Source organism: Electrona antarctica (assembly GCF_951216825.1).
Source record: "Electrona antarctica genome assembly, chromosome: 23".
Taxonomy (NCBI): Eukaryota; Metazoa; Chordata; class Actinopteri; order Myctophiformes; family Myctophidae; genus Electrona; species Electrona antarctica.
The window spans coordinates 2,670,165-2,695,218 of record NC_136804.1 but is presented as its reverse complement, the minus strand read 5'-3'; the positions used below and the strand labels follow the sequence as shown (position 1 = coordinate 2,695,218).

The following is a 25,054-nucleotide window of genomic DNA, read 5'->3' as shown; positions in this document are numbered from 1 at the left end:
AATACCTCTGCCTAACAAAAGAAATTCAGTTGAGAATTGTATTATTAAATTATTATAATTATAATTTTGTATTAATTTGTTGATATTAGCTTAAATCGGCCTGTATCGCTTTGATTTGATGATTCAAACAGTTATGAGCTTGTGTATAGAGCACAATTTGATGCACTGTATTACCACTTTTATTAAATGGGTTCTGCTTGTTTCCTTTCAGGCACCAGAGTTGCCCAGTGCTAAACCCTCTCTCCTGGAGAGAGTAGGAAGTAAGTAAAGAAACTGTTGGAGCATCACACACCGTAGTTTTCTGATATACAGTACAGTATGCTAGTATAATACAGTATGGTAGTTTTGTTCGGTACTTGTGTGTTTTAAGCATTATGTTATACTTTAGCTATTGAAAAATAGCATACCTACAAGCTCATAGCGCGCGCTACGAGCTTGTAGGTCTGCTATTTTTGAAAAGTCGTGAAAATGTGGCGCAAATCTTTGAATATATATTTCAGAGCGAACATTTTTAACTACAATATTGGCTTCTGGGGGGTCCCTGGAACTACATATTTTGAGATGGGGGGGTCTGTGGCCCAAAAAGAGATAATTCTAGGGGTCCTTGACATGAAAAAGGTTGAGCACCACTGACACAGAAACATATGTTTTTCAGAAAAATGTCCAAAATGGGTTAAACCTTGCCCACATTTGGGGCAGTATTATGCGTGTCTTAAGTACCAGGTCTTATTACTTAACGTAAGACCTGGAGGCGTGATCAATGCCATTTGGCTATTCTGAGTGGCCAAACAGCATTGACCACGCCTCCAGGTCTTAAGTTAAGTCATGAGACCTGGTACTTAAGACACGCATAATACTGCCCATAGAGTCATACTGTACAGGGCGTTGTGTTGATCCATTGAAAGATGGACACAGCAAACGGAACACGGCAAAGGACAGACACTATAGAGCGTCGCAGTCCCGCCCCCTACCAGGGCCCAGGAAATGATTCCTCATAGACATTTCAAAAAGTATTTATTTAAAGACGTTTACGCCGCGGACAAAGCCAACTCGAGTCGTGACAAATCATGACAACAAACACAATTTTTTGGGCCGAACAAATAATTAGAAAGAATAATTGTAATTATTTGTTTGGTCCAAAATGTTGTGTTTGTTGTCATGAGTTGTCACGACTTGAGTTGGCTTTGTCTGCGGCGTAACCGTCTTTAAATAAATACTTTTTGAAATGTCTATGGGAAAAATGCATTGGGATTCATTTCCTGGGCCTGGCGTCGTCATGAAAGAGGGCGGGACTGCGACACTATATAGCTCACTGGAAAGGAGATCAAGATTGAAACTAAACTTTTAACTAACTTTTATCATTTACAGTTTCCAAGAACAGAACTTTGACGGCGAAGAAGGGGAAGAATTGCATCATGGGACCAGGTTTTTCAGATTCACTCTGCGAGTTGGTCAGGAACCAACCACATCTGCATGATACTGCATCGCCACTACACACACTACAACATTGCCACACCACCTGGAAGGAGGTCGGCAGAGCTTTCAACCTAAGTGGAGAAGAGTGTAGGCGTAAATGGAAGGCCATACGTGACCATTTTGTACGGGTCAGTAGGAAACCGAAGAAGAATGGTCGTGATCTGGCAACGATCCAACGCCTGGCATGGTTGAAACCATACATTAAAAACCACCAATCTACTGTGACAAACGTTCCAAAGGACGATGTGGTAAGTGTCATATCTTGCATCTTATCTTACATCTAGAATTGGAGAGCCCTGTTTGTGTTCAGGTTTCCTCAAAGCTAACCTGACTCCGCCAGATGGGGCAGCAGAGAGTACACACTACACAGGGTCCCCCCTGCTGCCCCATCTGGCGGAGTCAGGTTACCTCAAAGCACCATTTGCCTCCAAACTGCAAAAATCACACCTGTGTGAACGGAGCGGTGCAGGCTGCTCATTGTGCTCAACAACACCGCTGGCTCTCTGACCCGAGACCTGAGCCCGATTCTACAAAATGCCTTCTAAATCAATAGTGCAGCACTTAGTGACGCGCTGTATTGGGGGGCTTTGAAGATGGGTGGGCGTCAGGGACTTTCTAGCAGAATGAGCTGAATAACGGGCTATTAGTCCAAACAAGACACTTGATTTCGGCTCAATTTAGGCATGTAACGATATATCGTATATCGATTTAAATTGATATGAATCCCGACGATATGAATCGATTTAATACAAAATAAAAAACGTTTTTTCTTCTAGGGGGGCTAGTGAATTATGGTGTGTGTGATAGGAAATGTGAGCTTTAATTATATTCCATCATATTCAAGTGCTTTTGGAGAGAAATGAGTCACTTTCAGTAGTAGAATACTGCAGAGGGGAGCTGTGTGTGTCTGTGACTGTGCCCAGGTGATGGTCGTTGATACTCAATACATCAAGGAAGGCAATTATGTTTCTGCACTGTCAAATAGGTCTACATCTATCCTAAGATGCCATCAAAGAAATCTTTGTTTTACATGTTAACTCGAGCTAGGTTCTAAACAAGAAAGCATGTTTACAGTTGTTGCACAGAACCTAAGTAATTTTACATGAAAAGTAATGCTACTTTTGCAATGTAGTTAAATAAAAAATGTGAGAAAAGCTTGGGGGGGGGGGGGGGGGGGATAAATAATTTGTCTGGAAAATAATTTTGTGTTTAAAATATCGTGAAAAATCGTATCATGAACCTCATCGTGATACTGTACGTATTGTATCGATTCGTGAGTTTAGTGTATCGTTACATGCCTAGGAAGAGGCCAAATGCCCGGAGGGACCGGGTGCTTTTTTTTGCTAGTTCTGAACTTCTGGTTCATCTTTGCTTATTGACTGAGTGTGTCCTCCTACTCCTAGTAGTGAACCTACCTCTTCTGTATAATACTGTGTCATTCAGAATGTAAGAAAAAGGCCTAAATGACAGTCACCACAACTGCTTTCTACTGCCAGTAAGACGCCCTGTGGGCGAGACCTTGCAAGGTCGTGCTGAAACAACAGAGCTTCTTAATTCGGCAGAGAAACAGGAGTTCAGGAATCTGGTGTCAGTGAGGTCAGATGTAGAGTTGCTGGCCGGCTCCATAGTGTTTGATGGGGTCAGTGTCGTGATCTCCATATATGGAGATCCAGGTGATGATAGTCAGCTCCACATTTGGAGATCCATGTGTTGTACCAACTTGGTTCATTTGCAAGTGTGACTCACGTCGCGGCAACCACACTGGTTATCATGACACTGTCACGATATGGCCATATATTGATATTCCCATGTATGGGCCGCTTAATATTGATGCCATATATGGAAGCGTGTTGTCATGAGGCGTGACCATATATGGAGGCGTGGGTAACGCAACAGGGAACTAACAGGAAATGCAGGTTTTCATAGTAAATGCGACCTACGGTACGGTCGCAAATACCTCTGCCTAAAAAGACAACCGTTTTGAGAACTTTATTATTATGTATTATTAATTTGTTGATGATGTTGTATTTGGCGCCATTGGCTCAGGGGTAGAGTGGCCGTTTGGGAACCGGAAGGTTCCCAGTTTGGGCCCGGGCTCCCCCAGAGTTAGTGTCGAAGTGTCCTTGAGCAAGACTCTGATCCCCTAATTGCTCCTGATAAGCAGGTTGGTACCTCCGCCATCGGCGTATGAATATGTTTGTGGATGGGTGAATGGTAATGCACAATCTATGTACAGCGCCTTGGATAAAGGCGCTATATAAATGCACCATTTATTCGCTTAAACCCCCCTGTATCGCTTTGATTCGATTATTAAAATAGTTATGAGCTTGTAGCACAATTTGATGTACTGTATTTCCACTTTTATTTGTACAAATGGGTTCCCCTTGTTTCATTTCAGGCACCAGAGTTGCCCAGTGCTAAAACCTCTCTCCTGGAGACTGTAGTAAGTAAGTAAAGACTTAATTTAGAAGAAACCCACAACAATGGTCTGTACAGATAAGGAACTATCTAACTACTAACTACTACTTATTCATGCATTCTTTAATGTTCCACCCTCCCAGGTTCTTGGGTTCAGAGTCAGCGTACGAATCCATCCACAGCATCGTCTCCTCAAAGCCAATCTGAGAATCCCATCGTCAAATATTCTGGAAAACAGCGGCTGTTGTTCCTCGAACAACAGGGGCGCGAGGCAACAGTCTGTCTTGAGAGACTACCTCAAAGCAAACCACAGCAGGACTACTCCGATATCAAGAAGTGGACGAGGTCTGGGAGCAAGCTGTTACCACAGGGGGCCGAGGAGGACGACGATGGACAGTCTGATGATCACAGCATTGAGGAAGAGGATGGTGCCGAGGGGAAGCAAAGTGACGAGGAATGGCTTCCGGAGAACTGCGGTATGTTGTCAACGCTGATACACAGTATGCCAATATTATATGGCAATAGTTTTCTTGTTGTTGTTGTTTATTGTGTCTTATTGTCTCTTATTGTCTATTTCAGGTCCTTCTACTCAAGTTGAGCCTGACACAGCTGCATGGATAACACAACCAGAACCCGCTGGTGGTGAGGGACAACATATGTTTGTTTTATTGGTCTGTGTAACCCGAAGAGCTGCCTGCTGTAGATAAACCCATTTCCCATACAATACTTACCTGTTAAATAATGACCCAAATCCTGATGACTTCAGTATATTTATTCAGCCACTTCTGCTTCTAACTGCTTACTCACTTACGTAATGCCTTTTATGCCGGCTGGCATGTAGGGCAGCAACATAGGATCTCCACTCCTGTCTGTTCTGGCCCACAGTCTGCTTCTAACTCTGTGAATATTATTTTTATTTCAAATTGTAACTGTCATTTGACTGATGTATCGTGACAGTAAGGACTGTTCCTTTAAATGCATGGGATGGGGCCATATCGAAAGGGCTGGCCCCAAAGTTTCTACGGGTTGTTGTCTCCACCAGGCCGAAGGCATGGGGAGAGAGTAGGTTTTGCACTCCGTCCGTCTGTGTGTCCGTCCGTCTATGAACGGCTAATCTCCGGCACCGTTAACCCGGTCGATGCCAAAATTTGTGCACACACACTCCCTGGATGCCAACGATGAATTTCTGCCCCAACATTTCCAGAACGGCCTGTTATAGCGCCACCAGCAGGCCGACTTTTGAAAACCAATTTCTTTTTATATTACTCCTCCAGATTCTGTCCAAATATCCCGCAAATCGTTTCGCAGTATCTCTATAGTCATGTGCTCAAGACGGATCTGTCCGATATTTCATATTCCATCCTAATTCGGGGGCGACTGTGGCTCAGGAGGTAGAGCAGGTCGTCCAATGATCCATGGGTCGGCGGTTCGGTGTATGAATGTGTGTGAATGGGTGAATGTAATTCACAATCTATGTAAAGCGCCTTGGATAAAGGCGCAATATAAATGCACCATTTACCATTTACCATTTAATTGGCTAACATTGGCTTTCAAAGTTTGCAGGATTGTCCCGTTTTGGACAAAAAGACTTAAATCATGAACGCAGCATGCAATTTACGTGAAATCTTTCACGCACTTTCCTATACTAGGCTGAGGAATATATCCCACCCTTTTCACATTGTCCTGTTATAGCGCCACCAGGAGGCCACAACCTGACCTGGCCTGGTGGAGACCTGTGCCCCGAGGGGCACTTTTTCTAGTTTAGGAATATGTATTCCTAAGCTCTGTGGCTTCATGCAGCCGACAAGTTGACATTTTTGCATGCATGCACACTGTATGGACGGAGAGTCGGTGTCCGTGAACCATAGCCATACTTTACACCGAGTATAAATGGGCCATTCATATGGATCCGGATACAGATACAGACAGACTTTGTCCGTACTCTGCATAAATTTCTATCAGTGGGCTGCTTGAGGCCCCAGAGCCAGAATGCAAAGTCAATGCTGATATTCAGTATTAAAAGGCAAAAGGCAACGGTTATTATTTATTGCATCTTGTTGTCTGCTATGTCTGCTTAGGTTCTTCTACTCAAGCGCCTGAGCTTGGAGCTGCACTGGCTGCATTGATGAGCCAAACGGAACCTTCGCATTCTGAAGTTGCTACTGCTGGTGAGGGACAATGTGCATGTTTATTTTGTTTACCTTTTTTGAGGTTTTTCTATGTCCAGCTTTTAGTGTTTGTTTAAACGCAAACATTGCGTAACACAAACATTGAAGACGAAGGTGAGGTGAGATGATATATGATGATGTACTATGATAAGAGCGCCCGTCACTTCACACGGGTGTGATATATATATATATATATATATATATATATATATATATATATATATATCTCAAAGTCACTTTTAATGGTTTGTGAAACCCTAAGAACTGCCTGTTCTAGATGGATCTAATCCATCCACAGTGTTATCTCCTCAAAGCATAGCAGAACTGCTCCACGTGTAAATGTCAGGCACTATATGTACATTTTCAGGTACTATGTGTAAATGTATTTGTGGAAAAGAGACCCCTTGTTTGTACAGCTGTACAGCCTGTAAAAAAAATCACACCTGTGTGAAGTGGGGGGTTCGCTCTTATCATACGTCATCATACATCATCTCATTCTGGCCAATCACAATCTGCGTCTTCACTTTTGTCTTCAATGTTTGTGTTTACACACTTTTGTCTTCAATGTTTGTGTTTACACACTTTTGTCTTCAATGTTTAAAGCTGTACATAGGAGAGGCTAGCACCCCTCACTGTGATAAGAGAAACCCAACAGCTATGCAGTTTGTGCAATATGCTTTTAAATGGTCTGAAACCCTTGTACTTTTTGTGGTAAAAGCGCTCAAACTTTCTTATTTCCTGCCTTGATCTCCCCCCCCCCCCCCCCCCTCTTCTTCCCTTCCTGTATTTCTTGGAACAAATTGCACGATGGGAACTATGCACACTTGTGATGTGACAATAAATTTGATTCTGATTCCTGAATTAACTATTCTAGGTGATATACAGTATATATTAACACAATCCATGCCAGTACATTACAATAGAAATGCAGAGGTTTTGAGGAGAAAAAAAAGGAAACGTCGCAAAATGACGTCCTGGCACAGGGGGTTATAGTGCTTAAAACGTAACCTGTCGTTCCTTGGATTGGGTTAAATTAACCCATTTTGGTGTTTTAAGCATTATGTTATACTTTAGTTATTGAAAAATAGCAGATCTACAAGCTCATAGCACGGCACCGAGTGCTGCGCTACGAGCTTGTAGGTCTGCTATTTTAGAAAAATCGTGAGAATGTGGCGCAAATCTTTGAATATATATTCTTTCAGAACGAATGTTTTTTTTTTTAACTCAAATCGTTGCTTCTGGGAGGTTCCTGGAACAACATATTTTCAGATGGGGGGTCGGCAGCCGAATACAATCATGCTGCTCCTTGACATGAAAATGTTTGAGAACCACTGCCATAGAAAAACCAGTTTTTCAGAAAACTGTCGTGATTTAGAAGACATTATGTAGAATCGACCTCAGGTCTAAACGGGATAATGTAAAAGGACATCTAATCAGTGTTGGATATTTTCATTATATTGGACCTTCATTATTATTTATTGTATCTTGTTGTATCTGTTATGTCTGCTTAGGTTCTTCTACTCAAGCGCCTGAGCCAGCTGCACTGATGAGCCAACCAGAACCATCATCGCATTCTCAAGTTGCTGCTGCTGGTGAGGGACGTTTATTTTGTTTACCAATAGAGCGCCGAAGTCCTGACGTCACTCGCTCATCCCCTCGATTCCCCTGGTTCACGGAAGTCATTTCTCTATGGAGAATAACATGGGGTGATCTTAATATTGTCTACTATAAGCATTGTGGTCCAAAAATAAACAAGCTGTCTCTGCGTTATTGTCAGGGAGGTGTCTCTGTATCGTTTGCGACAGTCAGACAATCATATATGATGATCTGTTTCTAGCGAAAATGTAACTAATTCAGTAGCAGTAACAATAGCGTTTTCTCTCAGTCGGTTGATTCTTCATATCCATATGAGCGTAACGGCCTGGATGATTTGTTTATTTTTCAAACACAGTTCTTATGAGGCGGTCTAAAATCCCCCTATGGGGATTACAATGCAAATAAAAAGTACACGAACCTGTGGATTTGCGCCCTCTACCGATATTGTCATCAGACTCCGGTGCTCTATTCTTTAAATATATATAATAATGATACATGCAATTTATGTAGCATTTAACAAAATTCTCAGTTGCTTTTTATGGTTTGTGAAACCCTAGATTAATCTAATCCATCCTTCGCTAATCGCGATAGAATTAATAAAACCTCCCGTTGTTGTCGATCGGTTCTAGAGTGTTTTGGCTACATTTTGCTGCTACATCCACATCCGGGATAACATCCGGTCTGTCGGGAAAAGTGCTCTGCTGCTATAAATCGCTGGGCGCTATGATTTAATGGATTAAATAACCCCGGGCAATTGGAGTGATAACACGTCTGCAAAATCAATTTAACCTGCATTTTTAAACACACCCAGCACTTTATCAACGAGACATAACATAACACTTGTTATACTTGACTTTGTATCATTTGCAGTTTTCAAGAGATACAATGCAAAACCATTTGAAGATGGGAGTTGGCCAGGATGCGAGTTGATCAGGAACTGTCCACATCTGTATGACGGTTCAGCGCCTCTGTATGATGTCATAGAGCCACTGCACAGCAAAAAATGCCAGGACAGCTGGGATGAGATCGCCAGAACTTTAAAATTAAGTGTGAAACTGTGTAAGAAAAGATGGCGGAACATACGGCTTCGTTTCCGGTCAGCCCACACCAAAGAGCCGGTGAAGCAGAGTGCTAGTGATCTAGCAATGATCCGACACCTGAATTGGTTGAAACCGTACATTAATCACTTCTTTGGGAGGAAGCTGCTGCCACACACGACTGAGGAAGACGAAGTCACAACAGGTCAGAAATCTCCTGCATATCTGCACCAATACACATTGTTTAACCCATTTCGGGCGGGAACCCCTTTTGGTGTTTTAACCATTTTTTTCAAAAATAGCAGACCTACAAGCTCATAGTGCGGCACTCGGTGCCGCACTATGAGCTTGTAGGTCTGCTATTTTGTCTGCCTTGTGGTGCACCTGTGTTGAGGGTCATGGTTGATGAAATATGTCTTCCGGCTTTTACCGCCTGTGGTGAAGTCATGGATCCATCGATTTATAGCCTGTTTGTATATTGATGTTATTGGTTTTAACCCATTCTGGACAAGAACCCCTTTTGGTGTTTTAAGCATTATGTTATACTTAACATATTATACTTATACTAGCTATTGAATAATAGTAGATCTACAGGCTCATAGCGCGGCACCGAGTGCCGCGATACGAGCTTGTAGATCTGCTATTTTTGAAAAATCGTGAAAATGTGGTGCAAATCTATGAATATATTCTTTCAGAGCGAACATTTTTAACTCAAATCTTTGTTTCTGGGGGGGTCCCTGGAACAACATATTTTCAGATGGTGGTCGGTGGCCAATTACATATAGTTTTTGGTGCTCCTTGACATAGTTTTTCTGAAAACTGTCAGGATTTAGAAGACATTTGTAGAATCGAGCTCAGGTCAGGTCTAAATGGGTTAAGACTTAGAAGTTTGAGAGGATTGTGACCAAGTTGTAATGCTCTTATGTCCTTCTACTCAAGCTGAGCCTGACCCAGCTGCAGTGACGACCCAACCAGAACCATCATCTCCTGCTACAGCTGGTGAAGAAAAATGTATGTAGGCATGCAAACGTGTTGTTTTTTTGGCCATAATCGCCATTTTATAATGCAACGTCATCTGTGTAATTTGTGTGTGTGTGTGTTTGGGGGGGGGGGGGGGGGTGTTCTGAGAAGAGCTACTCAAAGTGATTTCCATACTAACGAGACAACAGAGCGTGAAACGCCATGATGCACTGGATACGCACGCATTGTTTCATTATCAACAAATGGCAGCAAGTGTAGAGACTACAGTTGGGATTAGTGGTGGGCAAAAACGTTCACCATTCGTCTGGTCCCAGCGGAGCACATAAGCTACTGTACGCATGCATCTGTGTGCATCCCAAACACAGCACTGTCCATTTTCTAATTTGCACAGGGTATGAACTACATCGTGAACATTTCCGTTTCAGGAAATGAACTAGTTCCTTCATGGTCACAGAAAAGAACCCAGTTCTTTTGAACGAACGAGTCGCGACCCATGACTAGTTGGGATCCTTTGGAATTTTTTCCCGATTTTAAAAGGGGGATAAACGGAAAGAAGGTCCACACACAACGCGTTGAAGCAGCTCACTAGCGTGAAGAATGACTCATCAGGTCCAGCATTGGTGAACTATCACCCGGCAGTGATGGGCAATAACCAATGGGATAGATGCATCTACTACACGTCTGGAAAACCGGAAAATCTCTTTGAAGCGGCACTTTGATGGCACAGCCTGCTCAAAGGCCAGAAGATATCAATGGAACGGCTGAAATGCTGCCTGGGCGCACGTTTTGCTCGCTCAACTTGAATCGTATATATACAGTTGGGTGCCACCGATATTGTCCCTCATCATTTGACCCATTTAGGCCTGACCTCAAAATTTTAAAAAATCCTTCTAAATCCTCCAGTTTTCTGAAATAAATATTTTCACGATTTTTCAAAAGTAGCAGACCTACAAGCTCGTAGCGCGCTATGAGCTTGTAGATCTGCTATTTTTCAATAGCTAAATTATAACATAATGTTTAAAACACCAAAAGGGGTTCCCGCCCAAAATGGGTTAACTGTCCTTTTGCGCAGATCACGCAAACCTCAGCAAAAAGAAAAGGACAATATCGGTGGCACCCAACTGTATGTGCCCGTGCCCACTGCCTCTCTCCTGGATAGAGCCATTCCTGGTCGGCCATTATGGGATTTTCTATGAGGAATGACAAAGGAATGGCATGCCGTTTGAGTCGCCTTTTTTGCGCTGACACCCATTGAAAGGAACTGTAATTAATTATCAACGTAGTGGACATTAGCCTCAGTATCCAGGCTTTTATTTTCGTTCGCTGCAGCTCAACGACAGCTGGATTTGGGGTTCCCTTACAGGTCTGGAACCACTGCTATTGTAATTTTATAGAAGACATTGATCTTGCACGCCGCCCTACCCCTTATGGCTAAACCTATTAGAAAAACATTTTAAAATAGTTCAAATCGAGGGTATGCGCATACATAAAGTGAGTGGCAAAGTGAGTTTAATGTTGTTTAATGCAATCAGATTTTCTGTTTGGATGTATGGGCTGTGAAGGCCAGAAAGTAGTTTTTTGCCACTTGGTAGGCTTTCCTGCATAACTTCCGGGTATGATGATGATGATGTCACGCGCATACCCTCTATAGCCAATCTAGATTGGCTACTGTGGTTGAACAATTTTAAAATGTTTTTCAAAATAGTAAAAAAAATAGCAAGAAGGTTTAGGGATAAGGCGGCACAGGAAGTCCACATGAAGTCCACAACTCCACATCCCATCTCTGATGGTGTGATAAACCCGGTTCCGGAAATGGTTCCAAAATGTGATGGAACCGATTCTGTTTATTCAATGTTCTGGTTCCTCTGGTTCCGGATCCCGATTCCTAACCCTAGGTGAGACTGGATATACTTGAAGTTTCGACGTTTGCCCAGGACCAGAACTAGTTAAAATGGCAGATCTACAAGGTCACAACGCATCACTTTTATCACCACGTTGCGAACTTGTAGATCTGCTATTTTCACTACTTCTTGAACGTTGTTTTTTTTTAATGAAAATCTGAAAATATTTGAGGGGAGATGAGACATTGGCTATGCAGTACCATAAACATGCTTCGCACTTCCTATCTCTGCCTCGCAGTGTGCATGCTGTGGAGTCGGACACAAGTCGTTTTACATCCCGGATGGCTGCGACACCAGCAGCCTCTGTTTTACATGGATTTTCAAGAAGAAGAAACAGCAAGTTAATCTGAGTCCTTTTTCCTTGCAGCACACGTTACCGCCAGGAGGAGACCAATCCGCAGGTGCACCTTCTGTGGGCTTAGAACTGCCGACCTGATACGTCACATGGGAACCCACACACGGCCCTTCCCCTGCGACCATTGCGACAAGCGCTTCCCATCCAAATCCAGGCTGGTCCAGCACATGCGCATGCACACGGACGAGCGGCCCTACAAATGCACACACTGCGGGCGTGGGTTCACCTGCCAAAGCATACTGGTGACACACGTGCGCACGCACACGCGCGAACAGTGTTACACGTGCCACATCTGTGGGAAGACGTCAGTCCAGCGGCCAACTCACAAGAGACACATGCTCACGCACGAGGGTGAAAAGCAATACTTGTGCACGGAGTGTGGGAAGGTATTTGCGAACAGCGGAGAGCTACTGCGGCACACAAGAGGCCACACTGGTGAAAGGCCGTACCCATGCAAGCTGTGTGGGAAGAGGTTCCGTGTCTTAGACACACTTACTATTCACATGAGGACTCACACCCGGGAAAAACCTTACAGTTGCACTCACTGTCCCAAAGCCTTCCCCTCCAGTAATGCACGCACAAGACACATGTGGACTCACTTCGACAAAAAGCCTTTTGAGTGTAAATGTGGCAAGGGGTTTGCAGAACGATACCTAAGGAATATGCACATTAAGAGTGGCAAATGTAAAAAGTACTAGTAGTATAATACTACTAATGCTGCTACTGATAATCTACCCATACATTAACAAAATCTGCTGAGCATAATGTGTGCAACCACCAATTGACCGACCAACGGTATCTTCAGAACTTCAAAACCAAGTTTGTCTGCAACTGTCTGAAGGGGCGCCGATCTATGGTCACGGCCAAGGGTGCTGAAACTGAAACCTCTACAACACGGCTGGGGGCGCTCCCGAGTCCCCACCCAAACCGGTGTAACATGAATGGACTAGTCTGTATCGTCAAGGGTGCCGTGAATTTACCAATGGTGCTCTGGCACCAGAGCAACCCCTAACTCGGCGCTTCTTTTTGTCTGTGTCTGTGGAGAGTGCACCAAATCTTTGTGTGTTTAGGGGTTGGTGTAAGATTCAAAAGGGTATTTCATTGTTGCAGGACTAATGATCAGGACCTTGCACCTTTGTGCACATCTGGACAGTTAAATTAAAATAGAGATATAATCGTAGTGTCTGGGTGGGTGAAACTTGTAGCTGTGGTTAGTTTGCTTTCTTCTTTTGTTGTCAGGTGAAACCTGACATATGAATTAGTCAAATTTAATGACGACTTTGGCTCCTAGTCGGGATCTAGTCCTTACTGGCTGCCACACACACACTGTTGTCATGTATTGGTTACTCGGGTCACATGACCAGGAAACTGGTAACAGGAAGCAGGTAACAGAAATCTTTAGAGACACCCAATGATATGTGACGTAATGTTATGATTTTGACCGGCCGGTTGAGAGGAGAGGAGAGTTCGTTACTAAATAAAGAAACCAGTGCTTCTTTCACCTAACAAATATCACTATGTGATCATTTCTTTTTTTTAGATGTTCCCTTTACCATTAGCATGCATTTGCCACAGTTTGTATACGGCAGGGTTCCCCAATAGGCGGCCCACGGGCCATTTGCGGCCCGCGGAGCGCCCCCTTGTGGCCCCTGGAAGAATTAATGCCTATGCATGTCAAACTGGGCATCCTTTTCAAATGGGGTCTTGCCCTGAAAACGAATTTTCAGGGAAAGACCTCGACCTCGTGTGTGCGGACTCGGCCCCCAGCCTGGTACCCTAGTCAAAATATGGCCCTTGAGGAAAATGTATTGGGGAACCCTGGTATACAGTATATATATATATATATATATATATATATATATATATATATATATATATATGCCAAATACATTATTATGCAGCTAATATATTTTGATACATTCTGGATTTTGATTTGTATTCCAATTTATGTAAAGTGCCTTGGATAAATGCGCCATATAAATGCACACTTTACTGCAAGTACCACCTCCTTTTCATGTACGAAAGGGACCCCGCCACCCCAGCTTGCAGGGCTTGGTTTGGTTTGTTGAGTCCTTTACATTAACCTGACTCCGCCAGATTGCGGCAGTATTGAGTTCACAAGTTTCCTCCTACCTCAATCTGGTCTCTCTCAAGCCGAAACGATGAACCGGAAGCAGCGGGAAAAAAATCTGATATATCCATAATAATTTCGAGTTGTAGTCCTGTTAGGTTGTGTTTACATTTGCGCTGTGGCACAGCTACAATACCAGTCTCGCGTTGATCCCGCCTCTAGCGGTCTCATGCGGCCGCATATCGCTACGATCAGCATTTGATCGGAGTGCATCTGACTCCGCCCAGCTGGCGGAGTCAGGTTACCTTTACATCAGTGGTTCCCAAATCTTTTAGCTCAAGACCCCGAAGAGAAATTTCGACTTTTGCCCAGGACCCGAACTAGTTAAAATAGCAGATCTACAAGATCACGCATCGCTTTTATCGCCACATTGCGAACTTGTAGATCTGCTATTTTCACTACTTCTTGAACGTTGTTTTTATTTATGGAAATCTGAAAATATTTTAGGTGAGATAAGACATTGGCTATGCAGTACCATAAACATGCTTTGCACTTCCTCTCCTTGCCTCGCAGTGTGCATGCTGCGGAGTCGGACACAAGTCGTTTTACATCCCGGATGGCTGCGACACCAGCAGCCTCTGTTTGACATAAGGCTGCAAAAAAGCCAGTTCATGATATCTTTAAGACTTAGCACCAAGAGGAGATCTAACATATTTCCTACAGCAAGTTAATCTGAGTCCTTTTTCCTTGCAGCACACGTTACCGCCAGGAGGAGACCAATCCGCAGGGGCCGCTTCTCTGGGCTTAGAAGTACTGCCGACCTGAAACGCCACACACGGCCCTACCCCTGCGACCATTGCGACAAGCGCTTCCCACACAAATACAATCTGGTCCAGCACATGCTCATGCACACGGACGAGCGGCCCTACAAATGCACACACTGCGGGCGTGGGTTCAACCAGGCGAGCACGCTGGTGACACACGTACGCACGCACACGCGCGAACAGTGTTTCACGTGCCACATCTGTGGGAAGACGTCGGTCCAGTGGGCAACTCACAAGAGACACATGTTCACGCACGAGGGTGAAAAGCAATACTTGTGCACGGAGTGTGGGAAGGTATATGCGAACAGGGGAGAACTAATACGGCACACAAGATTCCACACCGGTGAAAAGCCGTACCCATGCAAGCTGTGTGAGAAGAGGTTCACTGTCACAAGCTCACTTACTGTTCACATGAGGAGTCACACCGGGGAAAAACCTTACAGTTGCATTCACTGTCCCAAAGCCTTCGCCACCAGTAATGGACGCAAGCTACACATGTACACTCACTTCGACAAAAAGCCTTTTGAGTGTTCTAAATGTGGCAAGGGTTTTGCACAACGATACCTAAGGAATATGCACATTAAGAGTGGCAAATGTAAAAAGTACTAGTAGTATAATGCTGCTACTGATAATCTACCCATACATTAACAAAATCTCTGTGCTGAGCATAATGTGTGCAACCACCAATTGACCGACCAACGGTATCTTCAGAACTTCAAAACCAACTTTGTCTGCAACTATCTGCAGGGGCACCGATCTATGGTCACGGCCAAGGGTGCTGAAACTGAAACCTCTACCACACGGCTGGGGGCGCTCCCGAGTCCCCACCCAAATCGGTTTAACGTGAATGGACTAGTCTGTATCGTCAAGGGTGCTGAGACTGAAACCTCTACAACACGGCCGGGGGGTGCTCCCGAGTCCCCACCCAAACCGGTTTAACATGAATGGACTAGTCTGTATCGTCAAGGGTGCTGAAACTGAAACCTCTACAACACGGCTGGGGGCGCTCCCGAGTCCCCACCCAAACCGGTTTAACGTGAATGAACTAGTCTGCATCGTCAAGGGTGCCGTGAATTTACCAAGGGTGCTCTGGCACCAGAGCAACCCCTAACTCGGCGCCTCTGTTTGTCTGTGTATCTGTGGAGTGTGCACCAAATCTTTGTGTGTTTAGGGGTTGGTATAAGATTCAAAAGGGTAATTCATTGTTGCAGGACTAATGATCAGGACCTTGCACCTTTTGTGCTGGATAGTTAAATTAAAATAGAGATATAATCGTAGTGTCTGGGTGGGTGAAACTTGTAGCTGTGGTTAGTTTGCTTTCTTCTTTTTTTGTCAGGTGAAACCTGACGTATGAATTAGTCAAATTTAATGACGACTTTGGCTCCTAGTCGGGATCTAGTCCTTATTGGCTGCCACACACACTGCTGTCATGTATTGTTTACTTGGGTCACATGACCAGGAAACCGGTAACATGAAGCAGGTAACAGAAATCTTTAGAGACACCCAATGATATGTGACGTAATGTTATGATTTTGACCGGCCGGTTGAGAGGAGAGGAGAGTTCGTTACTAAATACAGAAACCAGTGCTTCTTTCACCTGACAAATATCACTGTGATAATTTCTTTTTCTTTTAGATGTTCCCTTTAGGCTTTACCATTAGCATGCATTTGCCACAGTTTGTATACGGTATATATGCCAAATACATTATTATGCAGCTAATATATTTTGATACATTCTGGATTTTGATTTGCATTCCAATTTATTTATTTTTTCTTACAATTACAATGATGCAAATAAATAACATGAAACATCATGTTGGTGCAAAGTAATTGTGATCATGTCTGGCAATTTGTGTTTAGTCCTGCTGTGAATGCCAAGGAAAACTGGAGATATTTAACTAAATTTCTATCAAAACACACACGTCTGCATTTTGAGCAAGCATGCAGCACTAATACCATGGGGTCTGGGTGAATGTAATGCACAATCTATGTAAAGTGCCTTGGATAAATGCGCCACATAAATGCACCTTTTACTGCAAGTACCACCTCTTTTGCATTTACGAAAAGGGACCCCGCCACCCCAGTTTGCAGGGCTTCGTAGGAGGAGTAACTCACTGCTGCCCCCAGCTGGCGGAGTCAGGTTACCTTTACATCAGTGTTTCCCAAATCTTTTAGCTCAAGACCCCGAAATTTCGACGTTTGCCCAGGACCCGAACAAGTTAAAATAGCAGATCTACAAGGTCACGCATCGCTTTTATCGCCACGTTGCGAACTTGTAGATCTGCAATTTTCAATACTTCTTGAACGTTTTTATTTATGAAAATATTTGAGATGAGACAGAGGCCATAAACATGATTTGCACTTCCTCTCTCTGCCTCGCAGTGTGCATGCTGCGGAGTCGGACACAAGTCGTTTTACATCCCGGATGGCTGCGACACCAGCAGCCTCTGTTTGACATGGTTTTCAAGAAGAGAAAAAAAGGCTGCAAAAAAGCCAGTTCATGATGACTTAGCACCAAGAGGAGATTTAACATATTTCCCACAGCCAAGTTAATCTGAGTCCTTTTTCCTTGCAGCACACGTTACCGCCAGGAGGAGACCAACTGCCGACCTGATACGTCACATGAGAACCCACACGCGGCCCTTCCCCTGCGACCATTGTGACAAGCGCTTCCCAAACAAATCCAATCTGGTCCAGCACATGCGCATGCACACGGACGAGCGGCCCTACCAATGCACATACTGCGGGCGTGGGTTCAACCACGCAAGCACACTGTTGACACACGTACGCACGCACACGCGCGAACAGTGTTACACGTGCCGCATCTGTGGGAAGACGTCGGTCCAGCATCACACTCACAAGAGACACATGCTCACGCACGAGGGTGAAAAGCAATACTTGTGCACGGAGTGTGGGAAGGTATATGCGAACAGGGGAGAACTAATACGGCACACAAGATTCCACACTGGTGAAAAGCCGTACCCATGCAAGCTGTGTGGGAAGAGGTTCCCTGTCACAAGCTCACTTACTGTTCACATGAGGAGTCACACCGGGGAAAAACCTTACAGTTGCATTCACTGTCCCAAAGCCTTCGCCACCAGTGCTGCACGCAAGACACACATGTACACTCACTTCGACAAAAAGCCCTTTGAGTGTTCTAAATGTGGCAAGGGTTTTGCACAAGGGTACAGAGTGGCAAATGTAAAAAATAAGTAGTATAAACTACTGCTACTAATAATCTAAACCTAAATTAACAAAATCTCTGTCGATTATAATTCAGACACTGTACGACCAATTGACCTTATGCACACCGCTGCCATCTTGCCAGCAAAGGGGTGCAATTTCCCTTTGACAGCCCATTCATCCAAACAGAAAAGTCCCATCTGATTGTACTAAACAACGTCAAACTCACCAACATTGCAGCTGTACGAAAATCTTGAATTATACTCTATCTGCTAAGTGTTTGTTTCATAAAGATCTACATGTTATCATAGAGCTATAATATATCTAGAGAACGGATTGAGGAGCGACAGCTATTCACTTCATTTTGAAGAACCCGGAAGAACGACTTCTGCTCGAGTGGTACGAGCGTTGATATGATTGGTTGGCTCCTATCATAGTACGCCCTCATAAATTTAACCTGGGCCCATGAACTGCAGTACCAGTTTTCACCAGTAGGGAGACGACTTCAGCGTTACCCAGCCATTCTGAGGGCTTGCATGTTATGCGCTACTTCCTGTCAATAAATTCCTTGCAGATTACTTCAAAGTGTCAGAGTTTGGAAACTCGTTATCGCTAAAGCCACCTCCTGCTGCCTCCTACATTATGTACAAATTCAAAACAGGTGGTGCGCATGGGCCATTGAGTGATATTCAACGAGCACTTCCAAACTCTAACACTTAGGAAAGAAATCGCCTGCAAGGAATATCTTGACAGGAAGTCGCTCGTGACATGACTACAGTGGATTTTTATGAAACAAACACTTTGCACATAAGAGGATAATTCAAGCTTTTCGTACAGCTGGAATGTTGGTGAGTGACGTTTAATACAATCGGATAGGACTTTTCTGTTTGGATGTATGGGCTGTAAATGGGACATTGGTTCAGGTTCAGGTTCATTTATTCGTTTGTCCCCGTGGGGCGATTTGGTTTACAGCAAGGCATAACACAGGCAGGTAACATGAAACACAAAAACACAGTAAAAAGGCACATAGTACACATAGAACAAATAAAACAGGATGGCAGGTCACGGTATCAGTGTAACATTGTAATTCATAGCATTTTCAGAACAGTATAAATAATTAATAATTCATACAGGCGAGTCAGGTGACAAATTACCTCCTCCTCCTATCGGCATTTAGAGCCTGGATAGCTACAGGCACGAAGGAGAACTTATACCTATTGCTTTTGGCCCCTGGAACTTTTAGGCGAAGGCCAGAGGGAAGCAGCTTGAACTCAGTGCTGAGGGGATGGGAGTTGTCCGTACATTGCCCCTAGTTACCACCTTGCTGGTAAGGTGGCAGCGGTGTGCATAAGGCAGGGCTGGACTGGGACAAAAATTCGGCCCGGTCATTTTCGCGTGAATTTGGCCCAGGCCGGCCCACCACAACCAGCGCGCAGATAGCAGAAACTCTACCGCCCACTCCGCCGAGGCACACACAAACAAACAAGCCCTAATACCACCACTTTTACAGAACAACATAAATGATACAAACCAACAGACAACTACAAAACCCTTTGTAGAGGGTTTATTTGTCACTCACTGATACAGGTACAGTGAAATTATCATGATAGTACTTGCAGAATGGCAGCACGCCCAGACCTTTCCTGGTGGCCTGCCGCCTATTGGCCTGCCTGCCTTTATCATGGCGGCCCCCTATAGTCGCGGCCCACCGGGAAAATGCCCGGTATGACCTGTGGCCAGTCCAGCCCTGGCATAAGGTCAATTGACCTCAAACTTGACACGCAGAGGGTGTGCAGTGCCAATTCGGTCGGACCAATGGAATCCGAATACCGCAAATCCATGAATGTAGCCGGGGGGGGGGCCAGCCATCCAAAATTTGAGAGGACCTGTGATGTCATGACATACTTTTTATTTGTATTTTTTCTGTTCACTTGGTCAATAAGGTTCACAGAATGAGAGGTCTGCTTTCATCATACTTTAAGTAGCATGTGACATTTAAAACTAGGGGTTTTTCATCATTCTGAATCCATTCCAAGCATTTGTTTTGCACGGAAAACACTCCTTGGCCTAAATTCGGCCATATCCACTTGACGGCTATGGCCGTTTTTAGGCCAAGGAGTGTTTTTCGTGCAAAACTAATGCTTTGAATGGATTCAGAATCATGAAAACCCCCTAGTTTGACATGTCACATGCAGCATTCTACTTAAAGTATGATGACATTTTGCTTTATATTGGTTGTCTATGTATGGTGTGGTATACAAAAATTGACATATCTTTTTTTTCGCTGTGTTTCCGGCAGAACAGACCTCTCATTCTGTTGACCTTAATGACCAAGTGAATAGAAAAAACACAAATAAAAAGTATGTCATGACATCACAGGTTAATCCTTAACCGTTGAGCTTTAGGGCCTGTGGCTCCCCGGCTACATCTGTCTGTGGGTAGATCTGTGGAGGATGCACCAAATATCTGTGTGTTTAGTGGTGATATAAGCATCAAACGAATGTTAAAGGACCACTTCACCACTTTTCAACCTACCTTCATATAATTGGTCCTCACTAATGTTCATGATGAAATGCCACAATTTATTTCTACTCAGTCTGTGTCTCATATAGGAGGGCTGTGGGATGTTCAGAAACCCGTCCACCAGTGACATCATCCATGGGGAATCCAAGCTAATAGAAACTGCAGGCTATCTATCACTGAAAAGTTGCAATGCGATACAATATTAAAAATCTAAATATATATAAAACTAAGTGAGTGGTGGTGTACTTGGGCTGTACTGTACTGTACTAGCCCTCCTCCCTGGCCTGCGTGTCTGTGTGTTAGGCTGTGCAACAGTGACACTAGTGAACAAAAGCTATAACGCTATTTTCGTGCTCTGATACAGTGACGCGCGCGTCACTGTCCCTGGGTCCGAGCACGGAAATGTGCCCGAGCACGAAAATAGCGTTATATCCTTTGTTCACCACCAAGTGTCACTGTTGCACAGCCTAACACACAGACACACACAGGCCAGGGAGGAGGGCTTGTACAGTACAGTACAGCACCACTCACTTCAGACGGGTCTGATTTTTTTTTAATATATATAATAGATTTGTTTTCCAAGTTGTATTATTTTTGTTCTTATAACTTTACAGTGATGCAAAATCATGTTCCTGACATGATGCAATGTAATTATAATCACGTCTGCCTCACATTTAATTAAAATACATTTGAATGAATGTGTTTAGTGCTGCTGTGATTGGCATTCTGTCACATAGAGAAACATACATTTCATTTTCTGTCAACATGTGTGTGCATGCAGCCACCTACACACATGCACGCGCGCACACACACACACACACACACACACACACACACACACTGTGGCTCAAGAGGTAGAGCAGGTCGTCCAATGATCCATGGGTCGGCGGTTCGAATCCCGGCTCCTCCTGGCTACATGTCGAAGTGTCCTTGGGCAAGACACTGAACCCCAAATTGCTCCCGATGTGCTGGTTGGTACCTTGCATGGCTTCCGCCGCAATCGGTGTATGAATGTGTGTGTGAATGGGTGAATGTAATGCACAATCTATGTAAAGCGCCTTGGATAAAGGCGCTATATAAATGCACCATTTACCATTTTTTACCATTTACACACACCCCTGCAATGGATGAAGAGTTGAACAAACCATATATTACATCACTTGTTGGCATGCTGCGTCAGAACCAAAGGACGAACCCATTTTCTCATTCGGCCTGCTGTTCCTAGCCCAGCAAAAGTCACAATTTCACCATGTACCGTTTGCAAATACATTATAATCTCCATGTATCTCAATGAGGTTTGGGGCAAACTTTACACTTGATTTTATTACCATAGTAAACATTTTCATAAACACTATTTTCAATCGCTCGTTTCTTTTTAAAATGATCATATTCGTTCAGTAAATTATGGTCCCATTAATTTTTAAATTGATAATGTAGGTGTAGGGCAGGGTTCCCCAATTCATTTTCCTCAAGGGCCATATTTTGACTATAGGTACCAGGCTGGGGGCCGAGTCTGCACGTGCGAGGTCGAGGTCTTGCCCTGAAAATTCATTTTCAGGCCAAGACCCCAATTGAAAAGGATGCCCAGTTTGACATGCATAGGCTACTGACCCCCATTTAATGCCATTTATATCTGGGACCCCAAATTCTTCCAGGGGCCACAAGGGGGCACTCCGTGGGCCGCCTATTGGGGAACCCTGGTGTAGGGTATGTTTCTATATGGTTTCTAGTGGTTCTACCAAGTGAAGACCCGCCCTCGCTGGGGTGGCAGCCATAGGCGATGTTTGCCTCTGCTAGCAGGGGTTGGGGGGGCAAAGAAAATATACCGATATATTTCGCAAATTAGGTTTTTTTTAGGGGTACCAAACACATTGAGCGGTGGGGCGACAGAACATGGATTATACAGGTTGTATAATAATAGCCTAGAATAACTAGGAAACTCAATGGCTAAGTAAGTTATAGAATACTTAGATCTGTGCCCGTCGGCCACCAGCATACTTGGGAACGATGCAAGTTGGGAACCTTGTATGCAATACCCGTTGTCATAGCAGCCGTTTGAACCATGTTGCAATGGCTGAGGCCTGGGAACCTGGGAATTGTGCAGGTGAGGGGACTTATTAGGTACTCTGGTTGAGACTGACCAGAGCTTTTTGTGCCAATAGACCATATTCGCACGGCAGTGACGGCACGACAAGTCGTATGTTGACATTTTGCATTGAAAAGGCTGGGTTGCATCCGTAGACATAGAAAAGCTCTGGGGTGAATGCTTTCAAGAGAGGGCAAGCTTGCTAAAGCAATATGGAGCAGCCTTCCCCCTGCGGCTGTTGGAGACATATATACATCAAGCCGTGTTCATGCTTTCAAAAAGACACTGAACAAACACCACCTCAGTAGTCAGTATGTGACTCTTATCCCACACCCCGACTTTTATTCATCCAACCTTCACTTTTTATTTACCCCAGACTGAGTAGCTGCAGATCATTGATAGGCTCATTGAATATGTTTTTCCTCAAAGCCTGTATCTGTTTAAGCTTGGAAAAAAAAGAAAAGCTTCCGTGATGTTGCTTCACAGGATCTTCCTTGTGCGTCACAGAGCGGATGTCCGGCTCTGACAAGAAGCGCAGGGATTGGCCAGTAGTCACTCAATTGTCAGCAAGGTGTAGCATGCCTTCGGCACTTCCGGCGCACTTCCGCCCCAGAGTGTAAATTGTGCGACACACATACATGTAGCTCCAGCGGCAAATGAGGCATCTATTTTAATATCCACGGTTGCAAATTTGCAACGGTGTGGCATTTCATTAATTTGATTTGCAAGATGGCCGTCGGTTGCATTTTGGACTGGATAAAGAAAGATGGCGGATTTGAAATAGCTACAAAATAGGCTTAATTTACTGTCTGTAGAAACCAATGGTGTCACTTTGTCCATTTCTTTTTTACATTGTCTTTCAGGCATTGGTCTCTACACACCACCGGGTCTGCACACATGCTCTCTGTGTTCGTTCTCTCACAGCCAAGAAGACTGTCTGAAACACATCAGACAGGAGCACATCACCAGAGAGCCCAGCACTGCAGCCGACTCAGCGCCCAAACACGACGATCTCCTACATTCCCACATCACAGCCCCGAAGAGACCACGGTCCTTCCCCTGCGACCATTGTGACAAGAGATACAAAAGCAAAGAAAATCTGGTTGACCACCTGCGCTTGCACACGGGTGAGCGGCCCTTCATGTGCACATTCTGTGGGCGCGCGTTCCGCTCCAAGAAAACGCTGAAGGTACACGTGCACACACACACGGGTGAACCGTGTTACACGTGTTACATCTGTGGGAAGACGTCGATCCAGAATCACACTCACCAGAGACACATGCGCATGCACAAGGGAGAAAATAACTACTTATGCTCAGTGTGTGGGAAGGCATTTTTGACGTCTGGAGAGCTGATGCTGCACACGAGAACCCACACTGGTGAAAGGCCATACAAATGCAAGCTGTGTGGGAAGGGCTTCATTGCCTGTTGTCTCCTTACTGTTCACATGAGGAGTCACACTGGGGAAAAAAACACTGAACACTGTTCATTCACTTTGACAAAAAACCTTTTGAATGTTTTAAATGTGGCAAGGGGTTCGCCCAAGCATACCCAATGAAATTGCACATTCGGACAGGCAAATGTAAAAATTAGTATAGCCTACTATAAAATTAGTACTACTACTACTACTATAAAGAAAGTTGGTCACTGTTCTGCAGCAGTTTGAAAGACATTAACACCCTTAGGTACCGAAGTACCTAAAGTACGTACAGTATGTGTGGGGAGTGGTGACTTTCTTCACCTTATTGGTCGCTGAAGCGACACCTCCGTAATATCTTACGGTGTAAAGTTTGGCACCTACTGTAACCACTCCTACACACTTTTACTTAGAAACTCCATTCAAACTTTGACATGTTCAGCTTACTGTGGAATCCTGCGGGTGTGCATGAATATTTGAAATGTTTTGTCGTTCTTTTGATACTTGACTTTACGTGATAAAACTTTGGACCCTCCCTATTCCTTCATACTTACACAGAGAAACTCAATTCACAGTTTAAAAAAATCCACCTTACTGTGGACATGCATGCGCTTGAGATTATTACTTTGAAATAATTTGCAGCAGCGCCGTCGCTAAGTACTGCAAGTGTATGCAAGTAGGGCAGAACGCTGAGCGCGGGGGGGGGGGGGCAACAAAATGTGCCAAAAAGTGCCAAGCCGACCTTCATAATAACCATTTTCTCACACCCATGTGTACGTCCTCGCAAACGACGAAAGTAGCTGATCTGCATGAGATAACGCCGCGCTCTCTTCGGGAGGGGAGGCAGTACACATAATATGCGAGTAGGGCAACCAAATCGTCAGCGACGTCCCTGATTTGCAGTTTTTTAAATATATAACTTCAAGCACCCGTGACCCAATGCATTGTCAATGGCCAGGCCATTTAAAGCGTATAGCAAACAGCAAAGTACACAAGTCTATATCTTTTACAATGCTCT

The 25,054-nt window shown here is 44.3% G+C and overlaps 1 protein-coding gene across 4 annotated transcripts in view; it reads left to right on the top strand.

Moving 5' to 3' along the window:
- The window catches only part of LOC306916798 (uncharacterized protein), a 34,443-nt gene extending 13,505 nt beyond the window's left edge, over nt 1–20,938 (top strand). For 2 of the 4 annotated variants that reach the window (XM_079494825.1, XM_079494828.1), the window contains exons 10-19: nt 212–260; nt 1,369–1,724; nt 3,875–3,923; nt 4,038–4,370; nt 4,474–4,536; nt 5,973–6,062; nt 7,574–7,654; nt 8,529–8,900; nt 9,635–9,706; nt 11,945–13,506. In XM_079494825.1, the coding sequence (XP_079350951.1) occupies nt 212–260; nt 1,369–1,724; nt 3,875–3,923; nt 4,038–4,370; nt 4,474–4,536; nt 5,973–6,062; nt 7,574–7,654; nt 8,529–8,900; nt 9,635–9,706; nt 11,945–12,630 (2,151 nt within the window). In that variant the 3' untranslated portion in view covers nt 12,631–13,506. Of the gene's footprint in view, nt 1–211; nt 261–1,368; nt 1,725–3,874; nt 3,924–4,037; nt 4,371–4,473; nt 4,537–5,972; nt 6,063–7,573; nt 7,655–8,528; nt 8,901–9,634; nt 9,707–11,944; nt 13,507–14,756; nt 16,658–17,402 lie in introns of those variants that run through there. The other 2 variants (XM_079494827.1, XM_079494826.1) reach the window with 2 other exon arrangements.
- The last annotated feature ends 4,116 nt before the right edge of the window (nt 20,939–25,054 follow it).